Source organism: Vulpes vulpes, chromosome 3 (assembly GCF_048418805.1).
Source record: "Vulpes vulpes isolate BD-2025 chromosome 3, VulVul3, whole genome shotgun sequence".
Taxonomy (NCBI): domain Eukaryota; kingdom Metazoa; phylum Chordata; class Mammalia; order Carnivora; family Canidae; genus Vulpes; species Vulpes vulpes.
In genome coordinates this window covers 124,921,646-124,937,941 of record NC_132782.1, presented here as the reverse complement: position 1 = coordinate 124,937,941, position 16,296 = coordinate 124,921,646, and the positions used below count along the sequence as shown (strand labels likewise).

The following is a 16,296-nucleotide window of genomic DNA, read 5'->3' as shown; positions in this document are numbered from 1 at the left end:
TTATAGCATTGCTTATAATCACATTAAAAAATGAAGCAATCTTTATGTCTAACAAGAAATGTTTACATTGACTTGAATGAAAAATTCTATAATTTCTACAAATTATAATTTTTATAATTGTATATACATAATTTATATATTTTCTTGCTAATAGAGTGGTGCATTGAATATCCTCATATATATCTTCATATGCACATAGGTAAAGTTTTCTCTAAAGTATGTATCTAGAAAAGAAATTACTATGTGTTAGAATATGCACATCTTCAACTTTTACAGTATTACTACATTGCTCTCCAGAGTGATTGTCCTAGTTTATTATATCACTCTCAGATTTTATAAATGTTTCATTTTGCTTTTTTAGGCTTTAATATAACTGCAGGGGTTGACGAAGAAACAGGATTTGTTTATGGAGGAAATCGCTTAAACTGTGGCACATGGATGGATAAAATGGGAGAAAGTGATAGAGCTAGAAACAGAGGAATCCCAGCCACTCCAAGGTAGGCTTTATTTGTATGGTGCTTATATAGTAATACCCTTTTTAAAATCACATACTTGTGGAGTCTTTTATTCTATTAACCATGAAACCTTCGTATCAAATCAGTCAAATCTGGGGCATCTAAATGGTTCAGTCAGTTATGCATCCAACTCTTGTTTTAGGCTCAGTTTATGATCTCCTGGGTGGTAAATTGAGCCTGGAATTGAGCCCCATGCTCAGCGTCAAGTTGGCTTGAGATTCTCTGTCTCTGCCCTTCCTCCTTGCCATGTGTGCACACATGCACTCTTTCTCAAATAATCTTTTTTTTTTTTTTAAATCAGTCAAAATCTCCCTTCCTCCCTCCCTCCTACTTCCTCTTCCACTCACTCCTTCCTTTCCCACAATATACATATACACAACTCTCTTGTTACAAGTCATTGAGTAAAGCTGTCTGTTCTTTTCTAGAAGTTCTCATGAGATGATTCTCTGCAAGCACCTCAAGGGAAGGTTTTATGATTCATTATCCCTGTTGTTAAGATCTTTTCTTAACCTGAAATGCTTTTATTGTAAACATTTCATTATGTCCATCGATTGTAAATACAGAAAATACCCAATTATTCTGTTCTTTATGAAATACTTTTAATTTCTGAACCTTTTTCCCCTAATTATTTTATCTTTTGTCCCATCATTTCTTTTTATGGTTTCAAATGCTTAATACTTCGTAACAAGTCTAGGGGTGCCTGGGTCTCTCAGTTGGTTAAGAATGTGACTCTACATATCAGCTCAGGTCTTGATCTCAGGGTCATAAGTTCAAACCCCACGTGGGGCTCCATGCTGAGTGTGGAGCCTACTTTAAAAAAAATTTTAAATTAAATTTAAAAAATGTTTTAAAAAGGCAGTATCAAGTCTAAGAAACTTTTTTCTTATTCTAAATTTTATCTTCAAAATAGTCAAAGGGATTATAAGGGAAAGGTGGGGAAGTGAATGGGGAAAAATTAGAGAGGGAAACAAACCATGAAAGACTCCTAACTCTGGGAAACAAACAAAGGGTTGCAGAAGGGACCATGGGTGGGGGATGGGGTAACTGGGTGACAGGCATTAAGGAGGGCACCTTAATGGGATGTGCACTGGGTGTTATACTATATGTTGGCAAATTGAATCTAAATTTTAAAAAATAAATAATTATTTAAAAAAAAAATCAGGAGTCAGATACTTAACCAACAGAAAACAAAAACAAATTTTATCTTCAGTCAGAATTATCAAGAAAAAATCATTTAATCATAGCTGTTGTTACATGCTTTGCAAATTCTTTTTAAAACATGTTTATTTTGGTACATTATTAGGTCTTCTTGTACTTCCCTTCCATTTTCCTTAAAAATGGGCTTTGAAATTGTTATGTATACCTTCCCTAGCTTTCTTCAGTCCCATATCCCATGTTTACCATCTTTTCTCTGGTACTCTGTTTCAATATTCTCCAATTCTTTACCCCTGCCTTTTCCAGCTGCCATCTCCTTTAACTCTGTAATCACCATTCCACTCCATAGAACTTTTTTTAAGTGTTGAGAAGGTAAGAAATGGTAAAACAGTAATAGGTAAATGCACTTATATGTGCATTTCTTATATACATTTCAATAAAGTGAGCGGTTTTTCATAGATGGTTGTTTTTATAATTCATCAGAATTGTTTATTGAATGCCCTGTGAGTAGTGCTTAAGTGACTCCAACTTACAGAATAAAGTTTCTTTTAATTTTAGAGATGGGTCTGCTGTGGAAATTGTGGGCCTGAGTAAATCTACTGTCCGCTGGTTGCTGGAATTATCCAAAAAAAGAATTTTCCCTTATCATGAAGTCAGAGTAAAAAGACACGGTAAGCTGTTCATTTTATTTAAAAAAAAAAAAATTGAATATGCTGTCTATACTCCTATACTCCTAATCTACCTAATTGTTATTTGACTCAGTGAACTAATATTAGAAAACCCTCAAGATTAAGAAAGAAAAAATGTTAGTTTACTCATATAAAGTTGTAACAAAACTGGTTACTAACCATATTTTTACAACAGCTTTGAACTGAGATATGAAAAGCATCATAGTTATTGCCTTATTGTGCTTTTCTTTGCCCTTAATGTGACTGTGAGCAAGTTGCATTTTTGTGAACACTTACGAAATCTTTAGATCTCTTTTTTTAGAACTGTGCTATCCAATAGAAATATAATTTGAGCCACATATATAATTTTTTAAGCCACATATATAATTTTAAATTTTCTAATACTTACATTGAAAAAGGTAAAAAAAAGGACAGCCAGGGTGGCTCAGCGGTTTAGCGCTGCCTTTAGCCCAGAATGTGATCCTGGAGACCTGGGATCGAGTCCCACATCGGGCTCCCTGCATGGAGCCTGCTTCTCCCTCCGCCTGTGTCTCTGCCTCTCTCTTTCTGTGTCTCTCATGGATAAATAAATGAAATCTTAAAAAAAAAAAAAAAAGAAAGAAAGAAAGAAAGAAAAGAAAAAGGTGAAATTAATTATATTTTATTAACTCAGTATATGCCAGATGTTATTTCAACATATAATCAGCATTAAATTATTCATGAGATATTTTACATTCTTTTGTGAGAGGAATATTTTCTTTGAAATTCAGTATATATTTTACACTTCTGGCACTTCTCAATTCAGACTAGCCTCATTTCAAGTGCACAATAAACATAACTTTATCAAACATGTAAGAGTGATACAAAGACCAATCAAGGATCATTTGCTAGAGTCTAACCCTTTCTGATAATATAATGAAAGATGATTTTTTACTTCAGGCTAGTGTCCTTTAAAAAACCCTGACATTTTCAAGAAGTGGATAATTTATTGCCTAAATATTACTCTTTGGCTATAAGTAAATATGTGGATTTCTTTGAATGCTTAAAACTGCTAAGTCTTTTATCATGTTTCAGGAAAGGTTGTGACAATCTCATATGATGAGTGGAACAAAAAAATACAAGACAACTTTGAAAAGCTATTTCATGTGTCAGAAGACCCTTCAGATTTTAATGAAAAGCATCCTAACCTGGTTCACAAGCGTGGCATATACAAAGATAGTTATGGAGCTTCCAGCCCTTGGTGTGACTATCAGCTCAGGCCTAATTTTACCATAGCAATGGTTGTGGTAAGTGAATTGTTATTTACAAATTTCAAAAATGTTGTGATGGAGTGTATTTAGTTCTTTATTCCCATTTGTTTTCAAATTCGTTTAGTTGCCAAAAAGCATATTGCTTACTAGCTAGTTCAATATAGTCTTTTTAAATTAATAAAGCTTTATGCATACCACCCTTAACCTACAACATCCAGTATCAAAAAACAGAAAATAATAGATGACGACTAATGAAGTGCTTCCCAACACTTTTCATATCATAGCACACATAGAAAAGAAAGATATTTGTACAGCACACTGAGCTAACTGAAGTAGATTGGTTGTGTCAGATTGAACCTGCTTCACTTAGCCCCAGGCCCTGCCCCACTGCCTTGAAAGCTGAGGGCATGGCTATTTTAGCACACCTGTGCTATGACCAGTACCTCAACCCACTGGTTGGAAAGATCTAGACTGTTGAACTAATGTGAGTAGCTTCTAACTTATATTCTACTTCCTTCGTTGTATTGCTATAATGCATCTATCCAGCCAAGAATTCTAGACTCCTTTTATCTCTACTTAGTCTAAAAATAAACTAGAAGGACAGTAAAATAGAGATGGCATGTACTCTTCCATGCCTGCTTAGCTGTTTCTACCTTGTCAAAAAGAGAAGTAAACATGGTACTATAAATTATAGTAGAATAAAAAAATCCAAAGGCATGTAAAGTTAGCTTCTGTTCACTATGCAAAGACTATACTTTCAAGGATCATTTCTATAGTTTGTTACTCTTCAGTATGCATTGGATTTCATTTAACCATTAAAATTAATGCAGATTCTTAGCCACCAGTGCTTTCTCTCCTTCTCCATATCAGAAGTAAATTTACTCATGCTGTTAGAGTACAAGATTCTGTATTTTACTATGATCCCAATAGCAAAAAAATGACTACCAGATACATTTAAATTAGGAAGCTATTGTAGGGATGCTTGGGTGGCTCAGTGGTTAAGCATCTGCTTTCAGTTCAGGTCATGATCCCAGGGTCCCGTGGGGAACTTCTCCCTCTGCCTATGTCTCTGCCTCTCTGTGTGTCTCTCGTGAATAAATTTTTTTTTTTAAAGGAAGCTACTGTAAATCTTCTGAAAAATGAATTAGATGGGTTTAAGTGTGCTCTGCTTCATTGTAGCTGTGGCAACTTCTTTTTGGAGCTTGAACACTTTGTTAAAATGACACAAGGAAACAATCACCTCTAACAGCTTTCCTAACTCCTAAAGCCAAGAACAGTGCTTCCAGGTCGGCCCCATAGCATTAGGTCTGGTTAGGCGTCTGCACTCGAAAACAAATTCTGACCCACACTATCTTTAAACAGTTTTCATTTCCAAGTTTATGAATAGTTTATGTTCCACTGTGGGTAGAAACTAATTCTTTTGTGATCTTTAAAAGTTTGAATATTTGTTTTTGACATTCGTTAGGCCCCTGAGCTCTTTACTGCAGAGAAAGCATGGAAAGCTCTGGAGATTGCAGAAAAAAAGCTGCTTGGTCCCCTTGGCATGAAAACTTTGGATCCAGAGTAAGTTAGAATATAAGTATTAAGAATGTTGTTCATATGGTATTTGATATATAATTCTATTTAATTATATTTAATCTTGGCATGAAAACTTTTGACTAGAGTAAATTGGAGTACAAATATTAAAAATGTTGTTGATATTGTATTGCATCAGTCATAATTTTTTGCTTGTCAGTAAACTCTCTAAAATTATGTCAGTTTTTAAAAATACCAGCTGTATGTTCATTAAATATCAGTGTTCATAATGCTTGTCCTTTATTTAGTAATCAAGAAGAGTTTTAAGCTTATAAAACTAATGTTATAAATATTTCCTAATGCTTATTTTTTCTGATTGTAAAAATAATACATGATTATGGGCATTGGAAGTGTAGACATAATTGTCTTCTCAGAGACAGTCCATATTTTCCAAGTTGTTAACTCCTAGTCATTCTCTTCCTATTTCTAAATACTATGTGTATGCGGCTGTTATTAGACATTATTTGGTTATTTCTTTGAAGATGTAACTCTTTTCTCACATAACCATTAATCATTTCCATCCTTTCTATATAATTACCCCACTATTTTTATTTAAACCAATAACTGATTTTGTTTTTATTTTATAATTTTGCCATTTTAATTTCTTTCCCAACTTTTGTTTTTTCTTGAGTTTCTAATGACCTTCCTGTTTGTCTTCTGCTATTTTCTTTTAAAGCTTGATGCTCAACATTAAGTTGCTTTCTATATCAATCTATAGACCCTCTTTTCTATATTGTGCCCCCACCTTTGTAGAATTTTCCTAATTTACTGTATACTCATTTCAGTCTTGAGATGCAAACTTTTTTTGTGTATACTTATCCACATTCGGAGGTGTTCTCCAGAATTTTCAGAAGCATTAGGAACCACTAGTCAAAACTAAAACCCACAGTTAAGGCTTACTCATGTGGCAAGTTCTGTCTCTCACTAAAAGAAAAAAAGAAAAGTAATAATTTCATTAAACTGACCAACAACTGTCTTCAATTATCTGTCACAATAAGTTTGTAATACATTGTTTAGTTTATAAGTGTGTATAAATATTCTATGTCTATTTGGTTGGTACTTATAATCTGATAAATACCAATTTTAATTAATTTTAAAGTAACTTCATGGAGAAGTTTCAAAAGCAACCTTTCTAACACATAATAATAAAACTATATCTTTAATGTTTACTAATTCAAATTATTTTATGTGTATTTTAGTCATTAATATATTAGAAGCTTAGTGAGATAATTGGCTTTAACCAATATTTAGTGTCAGACTAACTCCTTGAAGGCAAGATACCTGAATACTTTATATTTCTCAGTATCAGCCAGTAACTATTTGTTAATTATTTCCTAACATGTTGTTAAAGTATTCTGGAGGTGGCTAGCTGGCTCAATCAGTAGAACATATGACTTGATCTGAGGGTCATGAGTTCAAGCCCCACATTGAGCCTAGAGTTTACTTATTAATTAATTATTTTTTAAGACAGGTTATAAAAAAATTCTGAATCCAGTATATACTAATTTATGGTTAAATAGATAATGAGCTTGCTTATTCTAGAGACTTGGAAGACAAAATTATTTGATTATTTCTCTTACTTTTGCTATTGAAAAATCTTTCTAATGCTTCTTATGTAATATTTGATCTTTTTCTAACCTAAATTTCAATCATTTTGCAGTGATATGGTTTATTGTGGAATTTATGACAATGCCTTAGACAATGACAACTACAATCTTGCTAAAGGTTTCAATTATCACCAAGGACCTGTAAGAATTTCGTTTCTCTTTTCAGAGTTTTCAGTTGAAATTATTTTCCAAATAACTTCATAAATATTCACAGCTCTTTTTTTTCCTTTACTTTTAAATCCTCTTTTTTAGGAGTGGCTGTGGCCCGTTGGGTATTTTCTTCGTGCAAAATTATATTTTTCTAAATTGATGGGTCCAGAGGCCAATGCCAAGACTGTGTTTTTGGTTAAAAACATTCTTTCCCGACATTATGTTCATCTTGAGAGGTAAGGCGTCAGGGGGCATGTAATTTTCATCTAGGGTTTAGTCAGTTTATTAAATATTAGGTAAATAACAGTTCCTTAAAATTCATTCCTATATACTCTAGGTATCTCAATGAAATTTGAAAACTTTACTCTTATTTAACATGACAAGTTCAATGATATAATTTTCATCTTCCTTTAACTATTTTAGGTTATTTATCTTAATTTAAGGACATGATATATAATTTACACATGTGGAATAGTCTTTGATTTTTTAAATATAGTGGATATTTTGGGGGTAAGTACTTAGGCTGGGCCTTTTGAGTTAATTGATTTAAAGACTTATGTGGTTGCCAGAGGGGAAACAGATTTTGCTTCATTTACTTTGAAAGCTATTATGAGATGCAGAAGTTTTAGGATTATTATGTTCTTTTCATGAATTGACCCTCTTATCATTATGAAATGACCTTCTTTATCACTGGCAATGTATCTTTGCTTCAGAATTCACTTTGATAGGGCAGCCCAGGTGGCCCACCGGTTTAGCGCCACCTTTAGCCCTGGGTGTGATCCTGGATATCCCAGATCGAGTCCCACGTCAGGCTCCCTGCATGGAGCCTGGTTCTTCCTCTGCCTGTGTCTCTCTGTCTCTCTCTCTCTGTGTGTCTGTCATGAATAAATAAATAAAATCTTTAAAAAAAAAAAAAAGAATTCACTTTGATAGTAATATAAGCATGTTAGGTTTCTTTCGATTAGTTTTTACCACACTATATATTTTTTCATCCTTTACTTTTAACCTACTTGTGTCTTTATGTTTAAGGTAGGTTTCTTGTACATAGAAGCATGTAATGAGGACTTGGTTTTTTATGCAGCTTGATAATTTCTGACTTTTATTTGGAAAGTTCAGGCCATTTATACTTAATGTGATTATTTATATGATTAAGTAGAAATCTGTTTTCTGTTTATTATGGGTTTTGTTAGCTTTTTCCTCTTTTTCTGCTTCTTTTGGACTGGATTTTTTTTTTTTTTAAGATTTTTTTATTTACTTATTCATGGGAGACACAGAGAGAAGGCAGAGACATAGGCAGAGTGAGAAGCATGCTCCCCGCTGGGAGCCTGATGTGGAACTCCATCCTGGGACTCCAGGATCACACCCTGAGCCGAAGGCAGATGCTCAACCGCTGAGCTACCCATGGGTCCCTGGATATTTATTATTTGGCATATATTTACTCCATTTTATCTCCTTTGTTGGCTAATTAGCTACTTTTTTAAATTGTTGCTTTAGGTTAATTTATCATAGTTTACCCTCCAGTATACCTTCAAGTATAGTATGATAATCTTAAAATAGTATAGTTCCATTTCTCCCTTTTGTGCTATTATTGTCATCTATTTTGCTTCGCAAACATTATAGCCCCGCACAACATTGTTACTATTTTTGTTTTGCCATCAGTTATTTTTTTTAGATATTTAAATAAATAATACAGAAAAAAGTCTTATGCAACTACTCACATAGTTGCCATTTCCAGTGTTCCTCTGTGTGTGAATATCTATTTCCATCTGGTATCATTTTCTTTTGCCTAAGGAATTCCTCTATAATGTCTTATAGTGCAAGCCTACTCTTGATAAATTCTTTAAGGTCTTATATGTCAGCAAAGTCTTTATTTTGCTTTCATTTTTGAAAGTTATTTTTGTTGTGCAGAGAATTCAATGTTAACAAGTTTTTTCTTTCAGTGCATTGAAGTGTGGCATTGTTTTGACAGTAAATCTGCTATCATCCTTACTCATCCTTACTCTATAATGTTCCACTAATTCCATTAAGTAAATTTTTCGTTTTACACATTGTTTTCATCTCTTGAAGTTTAATTGTGGTCTTTTTTATATCTTCCGTGTCTCTGTTGAATATTTTGAACATATGGAATACGGTTACAGTAACTATTTTAATGTCTTTGTCTGCTAATTGGTATCTGGGTTGATTTCATTTATGATGATTCCCTTCTTATGGATTGTTTTATCCTGTTCTTTACCTGTGTTTTGGTATCAGCTTTTTTGTATTTCTATAAATATTCTTGGACTTTGTTTTGCAATGCAGTTATTTGCAAACGTTTGATCCTTTCAGATTTTGATTTTAAGCTTTGTTGGGCCTGACCCAGAGCAGGATTTAGTCTAGAGCTAATTATTCTCCACTAATGAGTCATGGCCTGAGTTCTCTATCCCATATCCCTAAAATTATGAAGTTTTCAAACCTGGCTGGTAGAAATGAGCACTGTTCCTGACCCATTGTAAATGTCAGGTACGAGTTTAATTCTTCAGGTAGTTCTTTCCCCATCCTTCATTAGTTTACTCTTGTGTATTGACTGATCGATAGGCGAATAGTTGAGTGGGACCTTCTGCATATCTCCGGAGTTCTCTCCTTTTTCGTACTCTGTCCTGAAAATTCTAGCAGCCTTGGTATTCCTGGACTATCTGTTCCATTTCTTCAACTCCAGGAGTCTGCCAGGCTCTACCCTTTCCCTTTCCCATGTCAGATCCTGGAAACTCCCTCGAGCCAGTAAGGTATGGTAGTTACAGGGTTCCTTGCATTTTCTTCTCATTTCTTAGGGATCACTGTTCTTTGTTGCCTAATATCCAGCATCTTGAAGATTATTGCTTCATTCTCCTTGTCCATTGTTTCAGGCGCAAGGGAGCTTCTGTCTGCATTATTCCATGTTTGTCAGAAGTGGAAGACCTTTGCTTTCTGGCCTAATAAGATGTTTTAAGCTCATATCTTACTTTTCTTGCCCTAGCCTAGGTGGGCAGTTCTCTGTCCCCGGTTTGTTTACTTTTTGTGTTTGTGAAGAATCTTATCTAAAAGCCCAGATCCAGGGACACTTGGCTGGCTCAGGCAATAGAGCATGTGACTCTTGATCTCAGGGTTGTGAGTCCAAGCCCCATGCTGGGTGTAGAGATTACTCTAAAAAAATAAATTCTAGGGGTGCCTGGGTGGCTTAGCAGTTGAGCGCCTGCCTTCAGCTCAGAGTGTGGTCCCGGGGTCCTGGGATCGAGTTCTGCATCGGGCTCCCTGCATGGAGCCTGCTTCTCCCTCTGCCTGTGTCTCTGCCTCTCTCTCTATGTCTCATGAATAAATAAACAAAATCTTTAAAAAATAATAATAATAAATTATTTAAAAAGAAATAAATACATCATGCATATATACATACATTAAAAAAAACAGATATAAATACTTGGTATATTTATTGCTCTTGGGGAATTATTGTTACTGTGCCTTCCAGCAGATAAAGCTAGGAAATATATATAATATATACAGAGAGAGAGAGAGAGAGAGATCTATATCTCTGGGTACTTTTTTATCTCTATGTATTGAAAACCTACATCTACACCAGTTCCACTCAATGTTTAATTTTGTTTTTTAGCTTTTCATATTTGTAATTCCCTTTTCCAACAGTGAGTAAGCTACTCCCCACACTCTGCTATCATTACCGGATAGACTGAACTCACCCTATTCAGGCTCTGACACCCCATGCCAGGGTGCCCCAAGACATAGATGACCTCTTCACCCTTCCTGGGCATGACAGCCCCACACTAGGTCACACTTATGTGTGGATTCCCTCCTTGTACCACTTGGGTTCTGGGACACCCCCACCCTTGGTGTGAACTCTCTTCATAGCCCTCAGGCTGTGGCATCCCACCTTGTGCTATTCCTTCTACCCTTCTTTCCTCTCCTCCCCAACTGTGGTTACCAACCTTCTTTGTCCCACCTAATGACTTGAGGAGTGAATTTTTCGGAAAGTAAGGGAAAGATTTCTTTCTACCAGTATGGATATGTTCCCATGTTCTAGTTCCACATACAATTATGAGCAGCATATCATTGGTTCCGTAAGTTTGTTTTGTCCCTTAATTTCAGTACTATGTTAGTTTGCTAGAACTGCCATACAAAGCACTATAAACTGAACAGTTTAAATATGGTCTTATTGTCTCACAATTCTAGAGGACAGAAATTTGAAATCAAAGTGTTGGCAGGGCCATGCTCCCTCTGACGATACTAGGGAAGGATCTCTCCCAGCCCTTCTCCTAGCTTCTGATAATCCCTTGACTTGTGACAGCGTAAGTCTAGTCTTCACATGGCTTTCTCCCTTTGTGCATTTCTGTGACCAAATTTCCCCATTTTATAAAGACACCAGTCATATTGGATTATGGTCCCATCCTATTCCAGTGTGACCTCATCATAACTAATTATATCTATAACAACCTTATATCCAAGTAAGTTAACATTCTAAGGTACTGAGGATTAGGACTTCAACATATGAATTTTGAGAGAGACACAGTTCAACTGATTACGATACCCTGGTACCCAACTTCAGTAATTTGGCGTTTTACTCTGTGAAGTAGCATGAACCCTTGGAAACAAGTTTTCTATTTTCTATTTCCCTGTGACAGCTTTTTAAATGTGGTAACTAGCTGGTATTATTATTAGTTATTATCTAAAATCTCGTATTTACCTAAGGGAATTATCTTTTTCATTTAATTATAAAATATTTAATACCTGCAGAAGAGTAAAATGTAACATATACTCTCCCTAGAGCCGTGAGTTACAAAGCATAATGGTGAAACACATTCCCATAACCCAACTTTAAAAAGGAGACATTCCAGGATTTCTGAACTTTATGTTTCATACTTAAGAGATTATACTGAAAGTAAGAATAGATTTGATAACAACACTGTGTTCTGATAGTGAGACCTGGGACAAGTTGTTAACCTCGTAAACCTCTTACTGCTCTATGAATAGGAACGATTATGGCACTTATATTACAGGGTTACTATAAGCATAAATGACATAATGTAAATAAATCATTAAGTATCAGAATATAATAAATGCACAATAAATACTGTGTAATTATTTGGTAGAATGAGAGATTACTATAGAAATTCAGATTGTGGGATCCCTGGGTGGCTCAGAGATTTGGCACCTGCCTTTGGCCCAGGGGGTGATCCTGGAGACCCAGGATCGAGTCCCATGTCAGCCTCCCTGCATGGAGCCTGCTTCTCCTTCTGCCCCCCTCCCTCTCTCTGAATAAATAAATAAATAAATAAAGATTTTAAAAAAAGAAGTTCAGATTGTTTTTAATTGGCATTGCTTTCCTAATTTTCATTATTCTGTTTTACAATTTTATCAAAATCAAATGTAATACATCTACATAATTACAATTTGAGCTTCATAAACTTCATGTGAAAGTAATAAAATTAGACCTGAGAAGATAATTGTCTCTCTATATATTGCTTGGCATGGTAGTTTCTTCTAGGTTTTGGGGGTTTTTTTTGAGAGAATCTTTTTTTTTTTTCTTTTTAAGATTTATTTATTTATTTATTTTTATTTATTTATTTATTTATGACACAGAGAGAAAGTCAGAGACACAGGCAGAGGGAGAAGCAGCAGGCAGAGGGAGAAGCAGGCTCAATGCAGAGAGCCATATGTGGGACTCCATTCCGGGACTCCAGGATCATGCCCCCAGCTGAAGGCAGACGTTCAACCACTGAGCCACCCAGGCATCCCTTCTTTTTGTTTGGGTTTTTTTAAAGATTTTATTTAGTTATTCATGAGAAACAGAGAGAGAGAAAGAGGCAGAGACACAGGCAGAGGGAGAAGCAGGCTCCATGCAGGGAGCCCGACATGGGACTCGATCCTGGGTCTCCAGGATCATGCCCTGGGCCAGAGGTGTCACTAAACCTCTGATCCACCCAGGCTGCCCTCTTCTGTTTTTAATACATAAAAGGAATCTTCTGTGTTTCAAAGTCTTAAATTCCAAAGATTGAATATCCAAGAATAATTTCAGTCTAAATTCTTTATATACATAGATCTTTAGGATATCTTGTTTTATTTTGTAGCAAATAGCTATAGATGATTGTTTTTCTATACTAGAAGGAAAAAATGCCAAGTGTATTGCCTATTTTGTTAATCCAAACAAGATACGTGTTATATTGTATCTCATAAAATGTCTTTTCTTTTTTTTTTTTAAGATCCCCTTGGAAAGGACTTCCTGAACTGACCAATGAGAATGGCCAATACTGTCCTTTCAGCTGTGAAACACAAGCCTGGTCAATCGCTACTGTTCTTGAAACACTCTATGACTTATAGTTGATTCATGAATATGTATTAAGTATACAATCACTTATATTATGGAATGCAAGGTCAAAATATAATGTAAATGCTTTATATGCACAGACTTGAGTCATTTTAAAAATATCATTCATATGATATTGATGCCCAATTAGGTAATACTTTAAAAGCATTTTTGTTGTTTTTTTTTTTCTTTAATGGACAGAAGTAGCTTTTGATTTGAATCAGAAAGAAAAACTATCATTACCAATGGGATATTTTTCTTTTGAATTCAGGAAGTATTCTTGAAATGTCTAGAAATTAAGAATTTGAAATCCAGAGATTAAAAAATAAAAATCATGTAATCTACTGTACATAAGTGAAAATGAAATATGAGAATGTAATAATGAATGAAATGGAAAAGTATCCTTAAATCTTGGTATTATATTTTCTTTAGTAAAAATACATACTGAATATACTGTGGTTAACAAATGTTCTCACCTTTTAGTATATTATTACTAGCACCTCCCACACAGCATTTGATAAATACTAAGTATTGAATCACGGAAGTGTCTATCTACAATGTTATATTCAGAAATGGAGCACAGATGTTCATTGTGTGCTTTTACTTCACTAATATATTAATGTGTGGTGGGTATTTAATATTAATATTTTAATTAATATTTTAATATTTGCTATAATTTGCTTATGTTAATAATGCATACATAGGATATATGAAAAAACACAAGCATTTAAGAATTTTATTTCCTAAAAACTGTTTTATAAGATTATAAAATTAATCTTGAGGTCCTATTTCCTACTATGAGATGATTTACATTCTCAAAATATACATTGTTGGTCAAAGAAAAACATGCTATATTAATTTTCTAAAACTTATTTTTAGTTTGTTTGTAAAAGCATATTGATGAATCATAGTAGATGCTAGTTTCCTATTACCTAAAACCTACATTGACAAGATTAGCATTGAGAACAATCTTAATATAATAAAAATACATGAATTTAGTAGTTATCTTGAATTCGATAGAATAATTTAAAATTTTTCTCATGACCTTAATTCTGCAAAGTCATAAAAAGAAAAAGGTTTTTAACCTTTATATGAGTTAATATTTTTGAATAATACTTCAGATGGAATTTTTTATTGTTTTACTGTTTTTGTCTCAAGAAGACACTTATATAAAATCATTATACTTCTGGTTGAAAGAAAATAGTTGTAAAAACCCTTTCATTGCTATTTAATATTATTCAGTGGTGTATTTATAGTTAATGAAATAATGGTACAGTAACACTTTTCTCAATTAAAAGTCACATACCCAACCATTTTAAGAAATAAAAATAAGAAAAAGAAGTAAATTAAAACTTCTAGGTAGCAAAAATATGTGATGCTTTATTTATTTAAGATATTCCTACACTCAAAAGCTCATGCAACTTAATGTGTCCTACACACCCTTCTTCAACGCTGACTTTAGAAATAGTTTTAACTAGCGTACTTTTTTGGTTTCCCAATATAAAGCAGATTAAATCCTACAAATTTAAGGGCAGTTATGATAGTAATATGATCACTATCTATAAACTCACTGGTTTCCAAGTGTCCCTTCCTTCTTCATTGTTCAATGTATACACTTCTCTAACTTATACAGTTACAAGGAATAACCTTCCTTGAAAGAGAGATCCATTAGTCATCAAAGGTTTTTGCAGTTATGTTGCTCTACCATACTTTCTTTTATTAAAGGTGATAAAAATAACTTAAAACCACTGTATTTAATGAAAGCAAGTGATAGCTGATAGTTAAATGGGATGAATGAATGATTGGATGGATGGATAGATAGATAATGAGAATTTCTAAAGCATAGCCATATTGGATTGTAGAGCAATTACCCATCTCAGTAATTTTTAAGAGTATCATGTTGTACTAGAAAATTAAGTGGTTGATATTCCAATAAGGAATATTAGGGAAAGAACATTGTGATTATCTGCATGGTCTATTTTAAAGTTTAAGAAGGCATGTTAGACTTATTTCATCAAAGGTAGTTAAAATAACAGTTTTAGACTTTAGAGGGATAAACGTCATATGACTAAAGAACATTTAAATAGAATGCTTCATTCCTGAGTGATGTTGGATGAGGTACCATTGTATTACATTTTGATGATGGTTCTGTGCCTTGGTTCTTTGCTAATCCAAATCAATCTGACTCTTTAACATGAAAAGTTTGCCAGTATAACCAATATGCTATGATAATTTAATAAGTTTCAGAGATAGTTGAGGAAACATGAGATCTGCCATCATATCTGTGGACATTATAACCTAGTAAATTGTAATCCATTTCCAATATGTCTTCAACTGCTATATCTAGTAAGAAAATGTCATTTTTCTGTCTGTGTGCCAAGAAAATAAAAATATTTTCTAAAGGACCATATTTTATTTCATTCCATTATTTACCAATTAACTAATTTGTTGACCATTACCATTTATTCAGGGCTTGCTTATTTTGGGTACTTTTTTTTTGCAGGATGTGAGGGGGCTGAAAGGAAGAGGAAGAATTTTAGGCTGTTTGGTAATTTATTTAATTAGCCATATTGAAATTAGGAGCAAAATAAACTTGATGTATAATTAAATCTGTTAGCAACTATATACTCACCTGGTATTTCTTGAAACCTTTTACTATACCATGAAATTTTTTTTATCTTTTATTAACTTGCTAAAGGCAAATACTATAGGCCAGAACAGATGTGACATAGATGTGTGCCTCCTAAAAGTGGCCAGAAAGATTGTTTCATGTTTTTTTTATTTTTATATTTTTAAAGATTTTATTTATTTATTTATTCATTCATTCATTCATTCATTCATTCATTCATTCATTCATTCTGTGAATATTCTTTATTCACAGAGAGAGAGAGGCAGAGACACAGGCAGAGGGAGAAGTAGGCTCCATGCAGGGAACCCGATGTGGGACTCGATCCTGAGTCTCCAGGATCACGCCCCGGGGCTGAAGGCAGCGCTAAACCGCTCAGCCACCCGGGCTGCCCCATGTTTTTTTTAAAGAAGGTTCATTTATTT

At 34.0% G+C, this 16,296-nt stretch overlaps 1 protein-coding gene and 1 pseudogene across 3 annotated transcripts in view; both read left to right on the top strand.

Annotated features, from left to right (window-relative positions):
* The window catches only part of AGL (amylo-alpha-1,6-glucosidase and 4-alpha-glucanotransferase), a 73,779-nt gene extending 58,129 nt beyond the window's left edge, over positions 1 to 15,650 (top strand). For all 3 annotated transcript variants that reach the window (XM_072754521.1, XM_072754523.1, XM_072754522.1), the window contains exons 28-34: positions 362 to 497; positions 2,229 to 2,341; positions 3,413 to 3,624; positions 5,054 to 5,151; positions 6,824 to 6,911; positions 7,023 to 7,156; positions 13,142 to 15,650. In XM_072754521.1, coding sequence (XP_072610622.1) covers positions 362 to 497; positions 2,229 to 2,341; positions 3,413 to 3,624; positions 5,054 to 5,151; positions 6,824 to 6,911; positions 7,023 to 7,156; positions 13,142 to 13,259 — 899 coding nt within the window. In that variant the 3' untranslated portion in view covers positions 13,260 to 15,650. The remainder of the gene's footprint in view (positions 1 to 361; positions 498 to 2,228; positions 2,342 to 3,412; positions 3,625 to 5,053; positions 5,152 to 6,823; positions 6,912 to 7,022; positions 7,157 to 13,141) is intronic.
* Positions 4,334 to 4,410, top strand: LOC112918500 (small nucleolar RNA U3; annotated as a pseudogene).
* Positions 15,651 to 16,296: the final 646 nt, after the last annotated feature.